The following is a 23,890-nucleotide window of genomic DNA, read 5'->3' on the forward strand; positions in this document are numbered from 1 at the left end:
AGGAAGGAGTTAAAACATGCTGGCCCTGAAGTGACACCACAAAGCTTCTAATTCACACCCCTGTTATCTCTCACCTCGACTATTGCAACTTCCTCATCTATGGATGGCTTGCTATGGGTGCATTCGGCAGGGAGAGAAGCCAGGAGCGCTGACGGGGGACCCCCAATGAGGAGGCTCAGAACTACTCTGTGCAAAACTATTGCATGGAAAAGGTACGTATGGAGGAGCGCAGACGTGGAGCTGGTCGCCGCTGCCTAGAGCTCCGTTACCTGAAGGACGGAATGGCCGAATGAGGATGGCTACATGGTGTTTAAGCAAGTATTCCTCCCAGGTCTATGCCAAATATTAGCGGGCATATTAGGGCTCTTTTCCTGGGAACGAACGGCCCTCCATGAAGCTGAAAAACGGCAAATCAGCACCACCTCAGACAGTCAAAATGGTGCTGATGTCAGCCCTCTCAGAAATGTCACACCGGACTAATAAAGCCTTAAAGGCAAATCTCCAGTCCTTTCAAGCATTAATGATTTTGAACTAGAAAATGTTGATGACACCTCTCAGGATGAAATGGCCCCTCCAGCTACATTAAAACAAATTGAGAAAATGTTTAAAAAATCATTAAAATACACTTCATACCATATTACCACTAGTCTCACTAAAGAGATCTGGGCCAACGCATGTCTGCACTAGAAATTAGAGTTGATGACGTGTAAAACTGTACCCTGAATTACTCGATGGAGATCGATACCCTTAAAGAAGAAAATACCATATTACAAACTCGATTGGAAGATTATGAAAATCATGCTAGGCGCTCTAATTTATGCATTAGAGGAGTACCTGAAACTGCCATTGACTTACAAGCCACACTGAAAGCGCTTTTTCAGGAATTGCAGCTGTCAATACCAGTGGAGGGACTTGAGATGGACAGGGTTCATAGAGCCCTAAGGCCAAAGAAACCTGACGGTCCTCCTCGCGATATCATTGCCAAATTCCATTTTTCCCGCGCGAAAGACAACTACCAGCCGCTGCAAGACATAAGGAATATTTAGTCTTTTAGGAAAATACTTATAAACTATTTGCAGACTTATCGCAACTAACTATCAACAAAAGACGGGCTCTGAAACCCCTATTTCAAATATTGCAACGTCACTTAATTAGTTATCAATGGGGTTTTCTCGTATGTTTCACCTATCAAGGCACAGAATATATCTGTCGTAATGCAAATGATCTGCAAACCATTCTTCAAGATTTGCACTTCTTGAATTCCACACAAAACCAAGAAGGCTCTCACCGAAGATCAGCATCGTGTTCCTCAGGCACGTCATCAAACCCAACCGCCAGAAATGAACATCATGGCTCGCACAAAAGAGGTCGCTTTCATTCCCCAGACCCAACACCCGATGGACTGAATGTTATTTACACCTTTTCTCATGGTTTATTTACCAAGTGACTGGTTATGGTCACTGATTGGTATGGTTTATTATTCTTTCAAACAAGTGTTAATATGGCTTTTTTTCACTAAATTCAGGTCCTTAATTTTCACTTGGACATCTTCTGTACTCGTTTTATATATTATTAAGATACAAACTTAATGGTTGGCTTTCCGTACCCTTCATGGATTTTCCCTGCGCTCCTTCTGCTACCCTCGGTCGTTCATTATTTTGGTGGACAACTGACAGTAGCTACAGTAACGTCATATTTTATCTAATACTTTTGGCATTTAACTTTAAACCTTTCTTTTGGATCTTTTTCCATTTCTTTTTTATTTCTCTTTATCACCCCAGAGGCAATTTTCTTTCAAATATAGTTTTTGATCGATTACACATCATCACTATCTCATCTCTATAGCTCCTATGAACATTCTTTCCCTAAATGTACAGGGATTGAATGTTCTACAAAAGCGTACTAAAGGTTTTTGATCCTTTGGTTCTAGAAGAATGCACATATTATGCCTGCAAGAAACCCACTTTACCATGCAATCCACCCCTAAATTCTTTATTAAAACCTATTCTCAAGTTTATACGGCCTCGACAAAACAACTTGGTGTACTTATTCCATTTCATCGTAGTACCCCATTTACACTAGTAAGAATGATTAAAGACCCTGATGGCCAATATTTAATTCTTACAGGTCATTTATTGGATACAGCTATCACTATTGTATCTTACTATGCCCCTAATAAACAATTTACATATTTCCTCTCCCACTTACTACAAATAGTTGATTCACATAAGATAGGTACTGTAATGGTTTGTGGAGATTCTTATCAGACTGTTTTTCCCTTTTTGGACAAATCACCTATAACTCATCTAAACATACCTAATAAACATTCGTTTTCACAGCTTGTTACGAAATATAACTTAGTGGATACCTGGTGGGAGTTTAGTCCTACTAAAAGACAATGTACTCACTATTCATATCCCCATCAATCATTTTCACGGATTGACCATATATTCTTAACCATAGGAATGGCCCCTGAAATTTTGACATCTAAAATCATACCAATTCCTGGTCAGACCATAGCACAAATTTTATTGTTATTGCTTCAACTATTCCTAGAGCACGTGATCCCGCGTGGATTCTCAGAGACTATTTACAAAAAAATGTAGCTAATAAAATAAATATTGAACTGTTGCTGAAGGAATGCTTAGAAGTTAAGGGCCGGTTCACACTGCAGGCGCGGCGAGGCGTCTCCGACTTGCCTCGCCGCGACCTGCGGGGACCTCAGCGGCGACTTGCAGAGGACTTCTGTATAGAAGTCAATGCAAGTCGCCCCCGAAGTCGCCCAGAAGTAGTACAGGAACCTTTTTTCTGAGTCGGAGCGACTCGAGTCGCTCCTCTCAGAACGGTTCCATTGTACAGAACGGGGGCGACTTGCGGGAGCGAGGCGAGTCATGTCGCCTCGCCCGCTGTGTGAACCGGCCCTTACTCTTCTCCTGACATCTCCCTGGTTACTTTATGGGAAGAACGTAAACCAGTCCTTCGAGGCATGTGTTTTAGACAAGCTCACCGTTTAATCGTGAACGTAAAATTCTATGCCGTGCATTAGAAACAAATTTTAATGCAAGCTTTATGGAATTACAAAACAATCCATCTCCAACATCAAAATTGAAATTAGATAAAGCCAAACCTGAATTTGATCTGTTGCTCACAGAATCCGCAGACAACACCATTAAAAGATCGAGACATCATTTCTACATGAAAGCGAATAAAGCGGATACGTTATTAAATCAAGTCATACCAAACCAATACGCCTTAAAATTTCCAAGGATGTGTACTCCAATAATCCTATGAAAATTCTGAAAAAATGTAAAACAAATTTATCCATTTTATACTCATCTAATAGTGAGCTGGATACCTCCAAGGCAAATTATTTATTTTCCCATATTTTTCTTCTGTCTTTATCTAATATAAAATGGGAAGTGCTAGAAGCATCGGTGTCGAGTGATGAGGTGTCTAATGCTATCAAAGATCTGAAGTTGAATAAGAGACCTGGTCCCGACAGATTTTCTGCTCTTTATTATCGAACATTTGTAGACATTCTTTCATACATTTTAACTAGTGCCTACAACTCATTACTGGAGGGACACTTCTTTAGAAAGGAAACTCTAACTGCTATTATTTGCATGATTCCCAAACCCCAAACAGATTATACTCTATGGTCCAATTATCGTCCCGTTTCCTTATTGAATTTGGATATTAAAATCTTAGCCAAAATTCTTGCCAAAAGACTAAATACAATTATCGGTAACCTTATACATTGTGATCAAGCCAGTGATAACATTAGACAATGCCGCTCTTTAATCTCATGCTGCTAAGACATGTCATATTCCTACTTGCTTTCTTTCTCTTGACATTAAAAAAGCTTTTGATACTATATCATGGTCCTACATACAATTTACCCCTCATAAATGGGTATTTGCCCCACACTTTTTAAACTGGATCTCTGCATTATATCGTGAATCTAGAGCATCTATTACATTTAATATGCAGGCTAAAAATCTGAAACGTTCCCTATACAAAGGGGCACTTGACAAGGATGCCTGCTCTCCCCTAGCACAAAGAATAATAAAGGAACCCACCGTTACTGGCATAGGGTTAGGTGGTTGTCATCACAAGTTGTGTTTATTTGCAGATGACATTCTCCTATTCCTATCTTCACCATAAGTATCTGCCCCTAGTATCCGGCGGATTGAGAAGTGACACAATCACAATGGCACCTGTGTCAGGGATGCCTTAAATGTTAAAGTGTTACTAAATCCCCAACAGCAAAATCAGTTTGTAAATGCAGTGAAGCATCCTTGTTATGCTCACTGTGTAACCTAAGAGGTTAATCCTTCCCATTGTGCAAAAAGGCTCTTTGATCCTGTCTTCTCTGATCCTCCCCTTCTTTCACTGTCCCCAATCCATCTACTGATACTACAGAGCCTTGGAGGCACTCTGCACATGCTCAGTTTGGTGTGGATTGCTAGAGATTTTTTTTTCTTTTTTGGGATGGTACATGTTATCAGCACTGTCCAGACAGAGGGTCAGAGGTCATGCAGCCTCCTAGGACTGTCAGAGGAAAATGAAAACTCCTCCTACAAGCTTTAACCAGACACTGATAGAAGTCACAAGATTGCTCTAAGGGCCTCTTCACACTGCTGCGGCGCAAAATTTTGCGCAAATTTGATCCAAATGTGTTGCGAATTTCATTGCGAATTCTTTATGTGTTCTGGTGAATCTACTGCGATTCCACGGCAAAAAATGCATTGAATTTGCATCACACATGAATCAAACTCGCACAGGACCCTTTTTGTACGCAGCTTAGATTTGCAACGCATTGATGTGAATGGCACCAATGGAAAATGATGTTATTTAAATGACATGCGAATTTGAGGGAACGCTGTGGCTCAAATTCGCAATAGAATTCGCAGCAGTGTGAACTGGCCCTACTAACTACTGATGAGAAAAGGTATTTAGCAGTTTATATTTACTAAAATAATTGCATTTCCATGTTCTGTGTACTGTGGGAGACAAGATATAGTGAATCCAGGGTCCTAGGTTTTATTTTTATTTATTTATTTCTAGTAATGGTGGCAATCAGCAATTTATAGCTGGACTGCTATATTGCGGCAAACATTCTGACACATTTTGGGTACCAGTGACACTAATACCGTGATCAATGCTAAAAAATATGCACTGTCACTGTACTAATTAAACTGGCTGGAAAGGCGTTAAACATCAGGGACAATCAAAGGGTTAACTGTGTACCTAGCCAGTGTTTTTCTAAACTCTGGGAGGTGCCTTTACTTGGGAAAGACATGTAGCCTAGTCCCTGCTTTGCAGAGACACAGGATCCATGCCTTCCCTCCTGTCAAAACGCTGATCTGCCATTCTGTCTCCCTGCGGGATGATCGGCGGGTGCCGGCAGACATCGAGTGTGTAATCACAGCGGGAGCGAGCCACTGGTGGCGCACAATTGCGCCCACTACCAGGAAGGGTCACATATATATACCATACACTTACAGCCTGCATACACATATGGCAATATGCTAATGCCATGTACACATGACCGGTTTTCCCCATTGGAATAAACTCTGAAGGTTGTTCTGACGGAATTCTGGTGAAACTGTCCTGCGTACACACGATCACACCAAAGTCTGATTGTCAAGAATGCGGTGATGTACAACGGGACTAGAAAAAGGAAGTTCCATAGCCAGTAGCCAATAGCTTCTGAACATGCGTCGTTTTTGGTCCGTTGCAACAGCATACAGATGAGCGGTTTTCCTTATAGGAACTGGTTCCGTTGGAAATATTTAGAACATGTTCTATTTCTACGTCCGTCAGAATTTTCTAAAAAAAAAAAAAAGTCAGATGAGGCGTACACACAATTGGAATATATGATGAAGCGCTTCCATCTGACTTTTTCTGTCGGACATTCCGCTTGTGTGTACGATGCTTTACTGCCTGTGAGCTGAATAAAAGAAACCTAAAAGATTGTAAACAGCAACGGAATATTCCCTGCCAGCTATTGAAATCTGACAGTGGCACCCGCATCTGTCAGAATACCTGAACAGTGGCTGCATCTGATTGGATGCAGACACTGTTCAGCTGACAACTTTCCACTTGTCTTCTTGGTCAAAAGTAAATTGAACAGTCAACTTTGATCGAGCCAGGAGGTGCTGACAAGGACACCCTTGGCTTGAATTTTGTTCAATTTCTGCTGAGATTTGAGCCGTGTAAGCCATTTAAAGGCTGAACTGAAAGTATGGCTTTTATGATATAGTTACATATGTTCAGCTTGCTGCAATGTAAGTATCCATGTACATTGTACCTTGTATCATGTACCATGCCTGTGGGACTGCTGTGGAAGCTGACAATCACTGTGGTAGTCGCTGCTACTACAGCGATCCTTGCTGTCTTCTGGAAACATATTTTTTATTTATTTTTTTAAAACAGTAGGTTGGGTACCACTTTAGAAACAAAATGCTTTTTTTTTTTTTGTTTTGCCTTTGGTGGGTAGTGACTCTTCAGGCTATTTTCTGCTATTTCTTCCTAAGTCGTCAGTGTCTCCTGAGTGCAATAGATAAGCATGCAGACTATGATTAAAAACATGTGTAAACTGAACACACGCTGCATACAAAAACCATAGCAGCAAGATGGTTATCTTAGAACACTGTTCTTTATACAGTTGTGCGTTAAAAATATACTAACTTCTCAGTGTTATAATTTTTTTTAAATACAGTAATCTTTATTACAAAAAAAATCTTACATTGATACATCAAACACATTCATATTGTCCAGCTACAGTAAACCTACACATAGTTACATAGTTAGTAAGGTTGAATAAAGACACCAGTCTGTCCAGTTCAACCAGTGAGTGTCTACAATTGTCCCTATCCCTGTACATTGCACACTCACATTGGTCCTTACCCTCAAGGAGCCCACAATCCAAGGTCCCCATTCATATACTAAGGCCAATCTTTGAACAGAAGCCAATTAACCTACCTGCATGTCTTTGGAGTGTGGGAGGAAACCAGAGTACCCAGAGGAATCCCATGCAGGCACAGGAAGAACATGCAAACTCCAGGCAGGTAGTGCCATGGTTGGGATTCCAACCAGCGACCCTTCTTATTGCTAGGTGAGAGTGCTAACCACTACACCCACCTACACATTACATGAAATAACCCCAAAAACCACCCCCCAAAAAAAAACACACCCATCTCAAGTCCAGTAGCCCCCTCAGTGTTATAATTAGTGGACAAAGGTTTTGTACAATATTACCTGATTCTAATTTATTGATTGGACTTGTGTGATCATTTTTGAAGTACTTACACATTTGAAAACTCATAAAGGGTACTGGATTTATTGTTTCAGTTGTAGTAATCTGTAAACTGTAGTATACAATTTAAACAAGTTTTGTAATATTTGGCACATTTATTTATCTATATGTTATCCAACATTCATTTGGTGCACTTTTTGTGAAAAGGGGTTCTTGTTAGGCCGCTGAGCAAATAAGCAGATAAACATGTGAGAAATGTGATAATTTGTCTATTTTGTAAAGCCGTCATTGACAACTTGAGTTTTAGCCAATTCCTGGTGAATACAATAGCTAGAAGTGGAGACTGCTAATTGTAACTGTAGCTACTGTAAATATTTAAGAAAACAAATGCAGCCGCTACACTAATGCAGGGCTGCTAAGCTGCAATATATTTCGTTTTTGGATTCAGATATCCTTTAAAGGGTTAGTTCACCTTTACAAAAAAAAAAAAACTGCCTATGCAGGTAAGGGGCACCTGTGTGTAGATGGGATGCAATGTGTATGGCAGCAATAATTCACACAGTTGGGTGCAACGTAAAACTTGCATTGAGGCAACGTAGCAACAGTTGACAACAAACCAAGTAGGAAAGATACCCAGCTGGGTGCACTCGCAGTTTCCAACAATGTTGAATGAGCAGATTCCAGGTAGACTGACAGCTTCTGTTGAGATGGAGCAGAATGCAGCCTGGTCGTTTTGGGCCCAGTAGGGAAGGTGTCAAAAAGAGATGTGACCTATGCTTTCCCTCCTCATCAGGAAACTTGTCCTAGCGCTACTACTGTCCCTCTACTGTAACTCTACCAAGTCGCCAAAAAGCTTTAAAAAGGCTCTGCCTGACCCAAGATGGTCACCGGAGTCACATGGGGTGGCAGTATCCAGTCAGATCAATTCCCCAGTGACCCAGGAAGCCAAAGAGGAAACATGTTTCTCGTGACTTCCTTTCAATCTGCAGTGCCGCTGCAGATAGCACCACCTGCAGTGGAGAAAGTAGACTGCACCTGCCTACATGTAGATAAAAACAAATGACTAAAGTTAAAGTGGAATCGTCGCTGAAGACGTCCATGATGAAACATGTATGACGTAGCCACGCACACCACGTCACTTCCGGTCTGGTGAGCTGAGTGGAACACAGCTGGAGTGCACGCTGCCTCTCCGCTCGTACTCGGCTCACAGACCGTGGACTTTTTAGATCTGTTTCCTTTTTATATCTGCTTCATTTTTGCTTACCATACAGTGGCAATGGAGGTAGGTACTTTTGTCTTTTTAATATTGGAGCTTTCTATGATGGACATTGTGTTATAGGCACACTCCAATGAAGACCCCCGCGGCTTGCACCTGATGAATATATGCTGCTTGTGTGCTTTCTAGCTTTGACCACTATTAAAGCCATATTTGGACTGTTGATTTTTTTATTTTAATTTTTATGTTTTCCATTTTTTAATTACATTTTTTATTGTATATTTTTTATATTTTATTTTTATTTTTATTTAGATTTTTTGTCCTTATATACATTATATATATATATAGACGTGGAAATTTGTTTTTTATATATATATTTTTTGGCCGGATGTATGGTCTAAAATAAATAAAGATATTGATTATAAGCTTTTTTGGTGACATTAAGTTACTACACTATGGGATATATTACTCCATTCCTCGGAGGACACATTTACCTGTAATCACCAGCTCTACTGCAGCACCTTGTACAACAGAGGATGAAGATAAGGTGGACGTTTGGGCTGACGAATACTTGCAGCTTGAGACAGATACACACATCTGCCCCTAGTGGGCATAGGGATCCGCTGAGTGGGGACCTGAGGGGGTGAGCACAGAAGTCGCCGAATTATCTGCACGAGCATCAGTCACCTTTAAGATCCACTTGCTTGGAGATTTAAAGTATATATAATTATTTTTGCCAAGGGGACTTATGCTTCAAGGACTCTATATGAGAACTATAGACTTAATGCACATCTAGTGCCTATTCACGTGTAACCTGAGGGTATTGTTGTTATTCCTGCACTTTTTACACTTTTTGTGCATTGTGTATTTTTTCACATTTTTTGCACATTTCTCTTTTTTTTTTTTTCTGTGTTTTTTTTGTACTGTTGGGTTTATTCGTACCGGCCAAACATTATTATTATTATTTTTGGCCAATACCACATTCATATCATTTCTTGGTTCTGACGTTATATTTTGTCTGCATATGTGGAACACTTATCCTATTTTTTTGCACTATTGCACAATATTTGCACTTGCTCTTATTTGTACATTATTTATTTTCTTGTATTTTTGCACATTAGGTCTCCCTTTGTGGACTATACTTATGAGTGTACATACACCACAAATTGTATAATTATTCAGGTGGCGTCACATGACATTGTGGTGGAGATCCTTATAAAACTGGCCTAGTGGCCTTAACCAAGATAGGCCCCCTTACAAATTTATGTGGCTGGATGGTGACAAGCGTCACTATCCAATTATATACTAGTATACACTTTTTTCACTTATTTTTATTATCTTTTTATATTGTTGTTTCTTGAGTTGTTTCTATATTAGGCTCCTAATGGGTGTTAGATATTGATCTTGGCCTTATATATGATGCTCTATCAAGTCTGATCTCCTTATTTTCATTTAGTATGCCCACAGGTGAATGCTGGCATATATACCAAGTAGGGGACAGCAGGCAACCCACTCAGGCCTGGGAATATAGAAATTTAATATAGGGTACCCCCATAGCGGCTTATATATATAGTTTGTGGCCACCTCTCCTTGTCTGTTTTCTGTCAATGATATGGGGCACTTTTTTCTCTCTCTTATCTAAGGAGCTAATTATAACCTAGATCACCCTAGCTATCTAGGACTTATCTGCTTCAAATACATTTATTATAGGTAGCGCCTGGGCCTGTTATATATACCTTTTATAACAAAGAGGAAACATGTTTCTCGTGACTTCCTTTCAATCTGCAGTGCCGCTGCAGATAGCACCACCTGCAGTGGAGAAAGTAGACTGCACCTGCCTACATGTAGATAAAAACAAATGACTAAAGTTAAAGTGGAAGTAAGCCCATCGATTTGATAGCTTCAAAAAACAGTTAACATTACCAGAGTGCCGGAAATGCTAGCTTTCACATTGGTTGTGTTCTCAACCAAACTGTCAAACCATCCAATGGCTGGTGACATAACGGGTCACATATGCAACATCATGGCATTTGAAAATTAAACAGAGGCTAAGATGGCAGCATCCTTGGCTGAAAACGATAGGAGTTAAATAATGCCCCTGGGTGCAGGCCATTTGTATATCTAATGAAGCCTGGCTGAAAAAGTCCTAGAGCTAGCATAATCCGGCCCTGCCTTGTTGCTAGGACATTGCTAAAACATGCTCTGGTGTTAGTTCTCACAGAGCTCCCAGAGCTTCTGTGACATAGGAGAGAGCATATGTGAGGGGGTTTGAATTGACTGGTGGTTTGAATCATTATTTAACTTTGTTCAAAGCTGCACAATTCATTTATACCTACAGAGACCCATTACCTGCATTGGCAGTTTTTTGGTAAAGGTGAACTAAACCTTTAATTGAACATTTAATAAGTGAACATTCTCTACATTGTTGCAATCACTATTGAAATCTTTAGAGTGGTTTTACTAAAGAGAATAATGCAAGCATTCCACAAAAAAGCTGAGACCCTTTCCACAAAGGTAGATGAAAAAAGATGTAAGACTGTTTCCATACAATTACCTCCAAGTTCATCCAGTTCCGGATAAAAAGAAAATAGGAAAATGCCTGCATCCTTTGCTATTTTTAAAATGAGACAGATACAGTAGGTGGTAGTCTTTTAAAAATGTGCACAAGTCCATCCGACTGCCCATAATATGGATCCAGAAAGCTTCACCAGCAATAACTAAAAGGACATGGATGTTGCAAAAGTGGGAAAGGTGCCTTATTCCTATATCATCAGTCTCCTTGCATACATCAAAAACCAAACCCAGGATTAAGATGGTCCAAAGAAGGTTTAAAAAACAATTTTTCTTTGTTGTGTCCATATACTATTTTTAATTAAAGCAGAAATTTTGTGAAATTTCCTTGATTTAAAAAAACAAAAACAAAAAAACAGCACCAAGCTTGGTACTGAATGAACGTGTGCTGGTGGTTGCTGTATTAGGTTGAACTCCTCCTCTGCCCCAAGATACCCTCACTGCTCTAATCTTCTAGTGCTGTGGGGGTTATTATGAGCATCTGCAGCTGTGACAGGTACTCATCAAGTGACAACAATCACCGTGCTCCATTTATAGAAGCTATATTTTTGGTTCTCGCAAAGAAAAGCTCTCTATAAATGGAGGACGGCCAGATGAACGAAAGGTCTGACTCAATACTTGTCATTGTAAATATCCCAACCCCTACCCTCCATATCCCTGTAGTACTCTACAATGTGCCAATAAATATAAACAACAGTCTTTAATATTGCTCTGCCAAAGTACATTTCGTTTTCCTTCCAAAGAAAGCCATTGCATAACATGGATTGCTTGAACAATAATAAAGAGTTATGTATAGTTTACACAAAGGCATTTACTGTAATTCTAAATATGTATCAAAGGCCATTGACATGTGAGCAGTTTCCAATTCGTTGTGAAAATAATCCACTTCTGTGCGAACATAACACGCTTCTGTGTGATTATAATATTTACTGAGTCATGCTTTTATCTTTTTTTACTCAGCTTGTTGGCTAGAATAAACACTTCCTTACTGGATGCAACTCTGCAAGACCTCTTCTGTCTCCTTCTTCGGGATGAATACCATAGATCATGGCCTAATCTTACCCTAGCTTTGTGTCAATAAATGTATCACTGGACTGTGTCTATAATCGGCATCATTTTAATTTTCAGGTAAGTGTCACATTGATAATTAATTTAGACTTATTTTAGTTACTCATTTTCAATGTTTAACGCTAAAGCTATTATTTTATACACATACCGTATTTTCTGCACCATAAGAGGCACTTTTTCCCCCCAGAAATATGGGGGAAAATGTCTCTGCTTCTTATGGAGCGAATGTATGCTACACACCGCCCCCCAGCCACTGGAACCGCCCCCCCCCCCCCAAGGCTGGCAATGCCCCCACCACCGGAAGAGAGGCAGAGAGCAGAGAACAGAAATCTGAAGCCCATATGAGTGCTGGGCGATCTCCAGGCTAGGCCTGGCATTGTTGCTGAGATAGAAGACAGCGCATTCAGTCGCTGGGGCTGCTCTGTCTTCTGTCAGGATGGAATCACATGAGGTAAGGCAGCATTTATTCTGCATTTATATATTCAAGCTGCATTTATATGCAATTGTCATTCTGCATTTATGTGCAATGGTCAGGCTGAATTTATGGCAATGGTCAGTCTGCATTTATGTGCAACGATCATGCTGCATTTATGGAAATGGTTTGTCTGCATTTATGTGCAATGGTCAGGCTGAATTTATGTGCCATGGTCAGTCTGCATTTATATGCCATGGTCAAGCTAAATTATGGCAATGGTGAGACTGCATTTATGTGCAATTGTCAGGCTGCATTAATGGCAATGGTAAATATTTTAGGACACAATTTGGTTCAGAATATTTTTTTTTTGTTTTCCTCCTCTAAAACTCCTCTAAAAAAAATGTGCATCTTATGGTCAGGTGCGTCTTATGGAGCAAAAAATACGGTATATCATGCTAACTTTGCATCTAACCTTATTGTGAACCTAATGCCCCTTACACACGATCAGAAATTCGGCCAGCAAAGACCAATGAGAGCGTTTGGTCGGGAAATCCGACTGTGTGTATGCTCCATCAGGCTTTTGCTGGCTGTATTCCCGCCAGCAAAAGATGCAAGTCCTCAATTTTTTCGATCGGAAAAAGTTCAGATCGGAAATTCCGATCGTCTGTACAAATTCCGACACACAAAATTCCTACGCATGCTCAGAAACAATTTGACGCATGCTCGAAAGCATTGAACTGTCCAAATGCCCTGCCCATTGAAATGAATGGGCAGAGCTGCTGAAGCACCTGCAAAGCAATTTCGGCAGTGCCGCAACATGGGTGCTCTTAACCCTTTCTCGGCCGCTAGCGGAGGTTAAAAGCTCCCTGCTATTGCCCGAAAAGCACCACTATAACAGCGGCAAACTGCCACTTAAACTAGCAGCGCTTTGCTGCCCTAGTGTGAAAGTACCCTTAGGGTCGTTGTCCTGCTTGAAGATGAACCTCTGCCCAGTCTCAAGTCTCAAGTGGGCTCCAGCGGACTTTTTCTTCCCAAAAGTCCGGCGCATTTAGAAAGAAGACTTGACTCAAAATTGTCCGTTGGTCTCAGCTTTCCAGCGGACAATCCACTCGTCTGTGTGCTAGTCCGACGGACTTTTCAAATGAACGGACTTGCCCACACGGAGTAAAGTCCGTTCATTTTGAACGTGACTTCAGGTACGACGGGACTAGTGAAGGAAGTCAATGTCGCTGCCTCCATCGGCTAGCCCCGTCTCCTGGTATGGATTTAAAGGGGAACCCCTACGCCCAAAAAACGGCATGTGGGTCCTCCCAAAGTCCATACCAGACCCTTATCCAATCACACAGCCCGGCCGGTCAGGAAAGAGGGTGGGGACAAGCAAGCACCCCCACTCCTGAGCCATACCAGGCTGCGTGCACTCAACATGGGGGGGTGGGTGCTTTGGGGAAAGGGGCACCCTGCAGGCCCCCCACTTATACTAGGTTTGGAAATCCCCGCACATCGTGGATTCCCCCTTCTGGACTCGGTGGGCCGGGAAGTTACGTTTTGAAATATCCTTTGAGACCTTGCTGCTGGGAAGGTGGTCCCTGGGATACATCCTGCTTCTCCCCTCCTCCCCTCCCTTTCCCCATCCAGGACCAGGGCCCCCTCTCCCCAGCCCATGCGGGCTGCCATGGATTCCATGGCTAGGGCAAATAGTCCAGGGGATAGCGGGCAGCCCTGTCTGGTGCCCCTAGACAGGGGGTATGGCATAGACAGCGTATTATTTGTTCGTATATGGGCTGTTGGGTTGCGGTATAACATCTGGATCCAGCTGATATAACGAGGGCCAAACCCGAATCTACGAAGGATCGCCCAGAGGTAGCGCCACTCAACCAAGTCAAAAGCCTTTTCGACGTCTAGAGAGGCGACTACCTCTGCACCGCCCCCGTCCGCTCTGGATAGATGTGTAAGAAGGCACCAAATGTGTATGTCAGTTCCTCTGCCCAGCATAAATCCGTACTGATCCGCGCGAACCAGCGCCATAATCACTGTGTTCAATTGACCAGCCAACACCTTGGCCAACAGCTTGGCGTCTACATTAAGGCAGGAAATTGGGCGGTATGAGGAGCACTGCTCAGGAGGTTTCCCGGGTTTAAGGATGACCACTATAACTGCCTGGGCCAGTTATAGCAGCTCCCTCTCCATGGCTTTTTGCAGCACTAATTTAAATAATGGTAGTATTTCCTCTATATAAGTTTTAAAAAATTCAGCAGGTATTCCGTCCGGGCCTGGCGTTTTGCTATATTGTAGGGAGGCCACTGCCTTCTGCAATTCCTCCGTCGTATAGGGCCATCTAAAGCTTCTCTAAATGTGGATGTTAGGCAGGGGAGCTCCACCCCCTTGAGGTAAGCCGCCAGCTCTTCGTCTGTGCACCCCATTCGAGAACCATATAGGTCACGGTAGAACGCCGCAAATCTGTCATTAATGGAGGAGGGGTCTGTCAGAGTCACACCATCCAAATCGCATATGCCCGAGATAGTCACCGGGGAGGAGCTCTCCCTCGCCAGCCATGCCAGCATACTACCAGTCTTTTCCCCATGCTCAAAGATTCTTTGGGATTGATGTAGGAATTTAGTTTTGGTGTCAGATGTTCGCAGTAGCATAACATCCCTCAGCGCTGCCTGGAAACTAGAGTACGCCTCTGGAGCCCCCGACTCAGAATATGCCTCCTCCAATAATGCCACCCTTTCCTCAGCCTTTTGGGTCTCCTCCCCTAGATCCCTATGGATCCTGCGTATATGGGACTGCAAGCTACCCCTAGTGAAGGCCTTAAATGCGCCCATGACGTGGTCAGAGATTTCGGCTGATCCAACTCCCGCTAATACTGCATCGCTTCAGACCAATATGGCTAAGATATTCTGGAATCAGACAGCCAGAACCTGGACAATCTCCAGAGACTCTCCCCCGGTGCATGGGACATGCCCAGCCTCAAAGCGTGATCAGAAATGCCACGGGGGGGAATGGTGTTGTCCCGGACCCTAGGTAGGACAGACCCCCCGCGTAGACAAGGTCTATGCGTAAAAGGGTTTTGTGTGGGGCTGAGTGGCATGTATAGGCCCTCTGAGAGGGATTTCTCTATCTCCAGATCAGTAAGATTAGAGACTTCTGCCCAGGTGAGCAGCTCTGAAGATGAGCCCACTCTGGGCAAGAGTCTGGCCAATGTGTAGAAGAAATAAATAAATAAATAAAGGCACGTGGAAGAAAAATGGCTTATGACAGTAGCCCGTTCAATCAGGCCATCTAGCAGGCCACTTATCTGAACGCGAGTGTGTCGACCCATCCGGAGGCCTCCTCTGGGGAAGTGAAGAATAGTGTAGACTCCCCATCCTCCACCCTCAGCCTGGCCGGGAAGAGCGTGCTGTATTTAATATGAAGGGAGCGAAGCCTCTCTCATACAGCGTCAAAGGATTTCCGTTGCTTCTGAGTTTCCAGCGAATAATCTGGGAAAATTCGAAGTTTTGCGTTTTCAAAGCGGAGTTCACCTTGTGCCCTGGCCTCCCTCATCACAATATCTCTGTCCTGAAAATGAAGGAGTTTAAAGTAGAAGGTGCGGGGTGTCGCTTCTTTGGCTCCCCTGGTGGTGGGTATGCGATGGGCCCTTTCCACAGTAAAAAATGGAGAAAAGTGAGCCGAAGGGAGTAGCTGTTGCAGTAAACGTTCAGCGAAAGCCGTAGCATTCATGCCTTCTGCCCCCTCTGGGAGTCCCAGGATACGCAAATTATTCCTTCTGTTGCGTTGTTCTGCATCTTCTGCACGGGATTCAAGCTTCTTTACCCTGGCCTTTAGTGCGTGTATGTCAGCCCCATGGTCACGTACTGTATCCTCCGCCTGGAAGACCCTCTGCTCCACCTCAGTCATTCTGCCACGAAAGGTATCAAAGTGCTTCCTAATAAACTCCACTTTGGCTTGTATCTGGTCCACCTTACCAGTCAGGGTGGTTATGGCCTGCAGAACTGCCTTAAAATCGACCACCATAGCAGGCAGTTTGTCAGGGTCTTCGGGCCTGGGTTTTCATCTGGACAGGAGTCCTAGGCGAGGCCGTGGGTACGGCCCTGCCAAAATTGTCGGGCTTCACAGCCTTTTTCCAGGATCAAGGCTGGCTCTTCCTCTTTTGCATACCCCAGGAAGGGTATCAGGAGCAGAGAGGGGCAGGGGACACCCGCTAACTGTACCCTGTCAGGCGTCCCGGGGGCTCTTCAGGCTGCCCTGTAAAATCACAGGCAGCTGTTTCAGGCAAAATTGTGGCCCTGGTCCAGTCCTTCTCGGGGTCTCAGCCAGTCTATTCCCCCTCCAGGCAGCGTGAAGGGTAGCAGGAACAGAAAGGGGGCAGGAAGAAGTATTCCGCTATATCTTCCGCGGGCTCCGCATTGGCCCTGTGAGGCCGCGGGCAGGGATCTCAAGCGAGCACGCGGCTTTGGCCCAGTCCACTAGGCCCGGTACCGCCACCCCTCCTCAGGGTCCCAACTGGCTTATCCCTCCCAGGCACTCTGAAGGGCAGGAGGATTTAATAGGGGCAGGAGGAGGTCATTCACAGTGCGTATCAGGGGTTTGGGCGGACTCTGCACTGGTCCTGTGAGGCTGCGGGCAGGGATCTCAGGCGAGTCTGTGGCTTTGGCCCAGTCTGCCGGATCCGGCACCACAGCCTCTCCTCGGGGTCTCAGGCAGATTATTCCCCCCCCCCAGGCAGTCAGAAGGGCAGCAGGAGTGAGTAGAGGCAGGAGGAAGTTGTCCGCAGCGTGCGTTGGACGTTCGAGCGGGCTCCGCACTGGCCCTGTGAGGCCACGGGCAGGGATTTCTAGGCGAGCTCGTGGCTTTGGCCTAGTCCGCGAGGCCCGGCGCTGTTTTGGGGGTCCCCAGCCGGGCGATTCTTCCCCCAGAGCGTCCGGAATGGCCCCCCTGTCAGGATGTATAAGTAGGGGTTTGTCACAAGGGTCCTGCCCCCGAAATATGTAAATAATAAGGCCGGTCTTTGGGAGCTCAGACAACATGTCTGCTCCCATTGTCATCTCGGACACCCCCCCCAAACGGGACTTCTTATGGCTTTCTTTCAACAATGGCTTTCTTCTTGCCACTCTTCCATAAAAGCCAGATTTGTGGACTCCTATCCTCAAATTGATTTGATAACACTTTTTACTGTGGCCCTTGCAGTAGCATTTGCCACTGGACATCCAAAAAACATGTCCATACAGACAAAATGCATACTCGTAAGATCCTGACTTGGGCATCTGGATATATCTTTTTGTTATCTCTGGAAGGGATGTTCAGCTTTTGGTAACACCTTTGGTAACAGGTAAAGCACATATTGTTTGTTTCATTTCAAATCCATTGTGTTGGTGTATAGAGCCAAAAAGATTAGAATTGTGTCGATGTCCCAATATTTATGGACCTGACTGTATAAAGTATTCTGTTTTAACTCTCATTACTCTGTTTCTTGACTTTACTAGTTGTAGTGCCTGACCCCAAATTAATCCCACAACTTAACATCAAAATGTCCCTTTCTTTCTAGTGTTATTTGTCAACCTTGATCAATCCTGCTCACATAGATAGCTGTTTCTCTAGCTGTTTACTCTGCATGATTCTTAGTCCCTGTGGACTTTGGTAACCCAGGTACCCATTGTGGATCACTGTCCACTTTAAAGATTAATCTAGCGCTCAGTATAAGAGGAACCACACCTTCAGTTCATGCATAGTGCTCCTCTTGAGCTGGGCATTCCCTTACTTAATTTAATGCCCATAACGACTGGCCAGTCTTCTCTACTTGTGCCTATACCCTCTTGCCGCTAAACTACTTATCTACATATACCTGTGAACGGCACTATTCTTCCCTTTCTTATCTATAACACTCTGATGAACAGTAGACAGTGACAACATAACATATAACCACCAATCAATACAGTTCAATTAAGGGGAGTAAAATAGGTACCCTTTGTCCCGAAAAAATGCCTTACTGATCAAGGAAGTCTGATAACTCAAATGTAAGCAAAAGGCTTACCTCAGCCGGCTGATTATCAGAAATTCCCGGATCGTCTCAAGCTCTTGTTTCAGATTCTCAGGGTCACCTGCAAAACCCTTCCTATGCAAAGCTTGCCACTTGACCTGGACATTTTAAAGATAGGCAACTCCTATCCTCATATTGATTAGTGGTTCCAAATTAATAATAACTACTGCAGTAGGGAACCGACACAAAAGATATGCTCAGCATCTTTCCAAAAAATTCTTCTGCTTTATTATGACGCAATTGAAGGTTTTTATACACATGATTATGTAGGTATCACATTAATATTACAATTGTACGTTCATGGTAACAAGGGGCGTTACATAGGTAGGCTAATTGTAATCAGTGCTCAAAAAAAATGCAAATATGTACTGAAAATATTATTAGTGCCATGTGCACAGTGAGGGCAGTGTGCAATACATATAAAATAGAATACAATTACAGTATATACAGAACTTACAAATTTCCATTACAATGACTAATAGCTGTCCTGTGGACAGATTCTCCCACCTGAGCTGTGGATCTCTGCAGCTTCTCCAGAGTTACCATGAGCCTCTTGGCTGCTTCTCTGATTAATGCTCTCCTTGCCTGGCCTTTCATTTTAGGTGGATGGCCATGTCTTGGTAGGTTTGCAGTTTTGCCATACGCTTTCCATTTTTGGATGATGGATTGAACAGTGCTCTGTAAGATGTTCAAAGCTTTCTATATTTTTTTAATATCCCTGCTTTAAACTTCTCCACAGCTTTATCTCTGACCTGTCTGGTCTGTTCCATGGCCTTTGCGATGCTGTTCTTTCACTAAGGTTCTCTAACAAACCTCTGAGGACTTCACAGAACAGCTATATTTATACTGAGATTAAATTACACACAGGTGGACTCTAATTACTAATTAGGTGGCTTCTGAACGCAATTTGTTCCACTATATTTTAGTTAGGGGTATAAGAGTAATCAGGGCTGAATACAAATGCACATTACGCTTTTCAGATATTTATTTGTAAAAAAAATTGGAAACCAATGATCATTTTCCTTCCACTTCACAATTATGTGTTGAAAGGAATTATTCATCTTGATGACTACCCTGGTTAATGAAGGCAGACCACCGGGACCCTCAGATCTGTGAGATACCAAATGAGACACGGGAAACAGGCTTGAGTGTGTTCATAAGATCTCTGTCTTTATTGAGTACAACAGTAGTTTATGTACCAGTAAAAATACATGTCTAAGAGTTATACAAAACTTAAACTCAGGACTTTCTTATTAAGAGTTAGGCTGCTGACTAGATAACAAGAAATAGCTGATGACTTGCTGACACAGGATACTATTCCAAGATTCTGCTTAACCACAGCATCTCATAGGGTGTGGTTCTATGCAAACTGCTAGTCAAGCTGACCATGGCAAAACTCACACACAAAAAGTACACACTCTCTTACATGTGCCACTTTGTGCTGGTCTACCACATAAAATTACATTCAAATACATTTAAGTTTTGGATGTAACATGAAAAAATTTGGAAAATGTTAAAGGGGTATGAATAGTTCCCTCAATGAACTGTAGCTCCCAGTGCCGAAAGCACTCATGCAGCCCCAGACCATGACACTCCCACCACCATACTTGACTGTAGGCAAGACACTTGTCTTTGTACTCCTCACATGGTTGCCACCACACAAGCTTGACACCATCTGAACCAAATACGTTTATATTGGTCTCATCAGACCACAGGACATGGATCCAGAAATCCATGTCCTTAGTCTGCTTGTCTTCGGAAACTGTTTGCAGGCTTTCTTGTGCATCATCTTTAGAAGAGGCTTCCTTCTTGGACGACAGCCATGCAGACCAATTTGATGCAGTGTGCAGCGTATGATCTGAGCACTGACAGGCTAACTCACCACCCCTTCAACCTCTGTAGCAATACTGGCAGCACTCATTCATCTATTTCCCAAAGACAACCTCTGGATAGGACTCTGACCACATGCACTCAATTTCTTTGGTCGACCATTGCGAGGCCTGTTCTGAGTGGAACCTGTCCTGTTAAACTGCTGTATGGTCTTGGCCACCGTTCTGCAGCTCAGTTTCAGGGTCTTTTATCAATCTTCTTATAGCATAGGCCATCTTTATGTAGAGCAAAAATTCTTTTTTTTCAGATCCTCAGAGAGTTATTTGCCATGAGGTACCATGTTGAACTTCCAGTGACCAGTATGAGAGAGAGAGAACTATAACACCACATTTAACACACCTGCTCCCCATTCACACCCGAGACCTTGTAACACTAACGAGTCACATGACCCTGGGGAAAACGGCCAATTGGGCCCAATTTGGGCATTTGCACTTAGGGGCGCACATTTGTTGCCAGCTGTTGTTTAGACATTATCAGCTGTGTGTTATTTTAAAGGAACAACACATTTACACTGTTATACAAGCTGTACACTCACTACTTTTCATTGTAGCAAAGTGTAATTTCTTCAGTGTTGTCACATGAAAAGATTAAATATTTACAAAAATGTGAGGGGTGTACTCACTTCTGTGAGAAATTGTATATGGCCAATTACCCGCTTTTGAAGAGCTTTCCATTAATTTAAACGGAGAGGGGCATTTATTCACCACTCTGTGAGTGCACTGCCACAGTGTGAAAGCATTAATTGATTTTAATGGAAATTTTTTCGTGGGAGTTTCATATGCTTCTTTTTAGCGTGAAAGCACCTGGAAAGCGCCTCAGTGTGAAAGGGGTCTTAGAGGACCTAAGGAGAACCTGTCAGATTTTCATCTTCTAAAGTAACTCTAATCATTGCTGTATTAATCATGGCACTCCTAGAACAGTGTTTATAGCAGCAGGGTAAGGGTGGAGGGGGGATCTGGACCAAGCTTTGATTTTTTTTTTTCTTATGCTCTGTCCACCTATGGACATTTTTGAATAAATTCTGCAAATGAACTTTAGACCCCTTTCACACTGAGGCATTTTTCAAGCACTTTTGGGCTAAAAATAGCTCCTGTAAAGCGCCTGAAAAACTCCTCCCCTGCAGTCAGTGTGAAAGCCAGAGTGCTTTCACAATGGGGCACGGCACTGGCAGGATGTTAAGAAAAGTCCTGCAAGCAGCATCTGTGGGGCTCCTCCACCGCTCCACTAGCGCATTTAACCCTTTATTTAACTTCTTTGTTCGACCATTGCGAGGCCTGTTCTGAGTGGAACCTGTCCTGTTAAACTGCTGTATGGCCTTGCTGCAGCTCAGTTTCAGGGTCTTTTATCAATCTTCTTATAGCTTAGGCCATCTTTATGTAGAGCAACCATTTTTGTTCAGATCCTCAAAGAGTTCTTTGCCATGAGGTGCCATATTGAACTTCCAGTGACCAGTATGATAGAGTGAGAGCGATAACACCCAATTTAACACACCTGCTCCCCATTCACACCTGAGACCTTGTCACACTAACGAGTCACATGACCCCGGGGAAGGAAAATGGCTAATTGGGCCCAATTTGGGCATTTGCACTAGGGGTGTACTCACTTTTGTTGCCAGTGGTTTAGACATTAATGGCTGTGTGTTGAATTATTATTATTTTTTTGAAAATGTATTTTTTTTTTTTTTTTTTTTTGCTCGTTCAAAATTTTTTATTTTATGTTAAAATAAATTACATGTATAGAATATAAGACAAATTATGTGATACCAGAAATAAAAAGACATATTGAAGTACGGATGATACAAAGCAAAGAAGAATTTCAAGATATTCTCGTGGGAATGACAATAAATGGCCTTATATATTTTAGAATTTGAAAACATTCTTATAGCTGAGTTTTAAACATTTTAATCCCAAGAAAATATAAATATGTCTAAAAGAAAATATATGATTTTAAAGTTTTGACCATAACTTCTAAAGTATGTTTATAGTAAGTATTATATAGTAAGGGAAGAACATAAAAGGTATATAGGAGGGGAAGGGGAGGGAATAATTCTCCGGAGGAGGTTTTATATATCATCTAATGTTGTAATTCTATAAAAAATCTTAATCACCATAACAATAAAACTCGGTTGTCAATATTATCTGACGTATAATATTTAATCCAGGGTTTCCATATGATATCAAACTTTGTCATCTGGTTTTTATCTATAGCGTCCATTTTAGCATGGATGGAAGATTGATTCATTCTACGTTTGGTTTCTGCAATATTCACCACATCTGTTTTCCACGCATTGGCTATAGTCTGCTTTGCGGCTATCAGGAGTGTAAGAACTAATTTGAATTGTTTCTGATTCAGAAAGGCTGGTTTTAAATTAAGGAGAGCTATAATTGGGTCTGGAAAAATTGGACGATCAAAAAATTTTGTAATTATCAGAAAGATCTTTTTCCAAAATGATTGTACAATTGAGCAATGCCACCAGGTATGTATATAGGTACCTTTTTCTGGACAGCCACGAAAGCAGAGGCCAGTGTTGTCTGTTGAGAATTTGGCGATTCTCGCAGGAACCAAATACCAGTGTGTGAGAACTTTATATGATGATTCAGACGCCAATATATTTATAGAGGAAGATTTTGTGAAAGACCATATGTTGGACCAAGACCTAGAATCGATCGTACAATCCAAATCTTTTTCCCACTTGGCCACATATTTAGGTATAACAGTATTAGAATTAGATATCAATTGTGTATACAATGATGTAATACGACCTTTAGCATGTGGTTCCTTGAGACAAAATCTTTCAAATTGAGAAATTGTATGTAAGTTTACATTTAAATTGAGAAGTATAAAAATCTTTGATTTGGAGATATCTGAATATTTCTGATTGTGGAAGCTTATATAATTCACATAGATCTGTAAAAGATTTTATTGATGTAGTTGAAGTTAAATTATATAGACAAGTGATACCAGCCTTAGACCAAGCTTTAAAGGTTTTGGGATATTTCCAGGCTGGGTAAAAAGTCGGATTCTTGTGGAAAGATAATAGCGGATTTTGTGGAGATTGCAGACCATGTGAATTTCTATACCTATCCCATATAGATAGAGAGTGCTTAGAGATGGGGTTATTTATAGACTTACGATCCGCAGGTTGTAACCATAATATATTGTTTATAGGAAGAGGATCACAGTCTACAGCTTCAATGAGGACCCATAAAGGAATCTCTGTAGAAGAGTGATATTTTGTTAATTGAGATAATTGAGCTGCCTTATAATATATGTTAAAGTCTGGGAATCCCAAACCACCCAAAGCTTTGGGGAGAACAAGTGTTTTTTTGTGAAGTCTGGGTTTTATTTTCCCCCAAGTAAATTTCGTTACTTTTTGTTGAATCAGCCTAAGAAAATATGCAGGAATATGAATCGGGAGAGTTCTGAATA

General features: G+C 42.3%; 1 protein-coding gene across 5 annotated transcripts in view; it reads left to right on the plus strand.

The window, feature by feature from the left end:
• The window catches only part of IL15 (interleukin 15), a 110,679-nt gene that overhangs the window by 22,130 nt on the left and 64,659 nt on the right, over positions 1-23,890 (plus strand). For all 5 annotated transcript variants that reach the window (XR_013272317.1, XR_013272316.1, XM_077476949.1 and 2 more), the window contains one exon: positions 12,009-12,176. Coding sequence is in view for 3 of the 5 variants with exons in the window: in XM_077476949.1 (XP_077333075.1) it covers positions 12,130-12,176 (47 nt within the window). In the remaining 2 variants the exon portion in view is untranslated. The remainder of the gene's footprint in view (positions 1-12,008; positions 12,177-23,890) is intronic.

Source organism: Lithobates pipiens, unplaced genomic scaffold (assembly GCF_037356315.1).
Source record: "Lithobates pipiens isolate NorthernLeopardFrog02 unplaced genomic scaffold, aLitPip1_a1.2 Scaffold_13, whole genome shotgun sequence".
Taxonomy (NCBI): domain Eukaryota; kingdom Metazoa; phylum Chordata; class Amphibia; order Anura; family Ranidae; genus Lithobates; species Lithobates pipiens.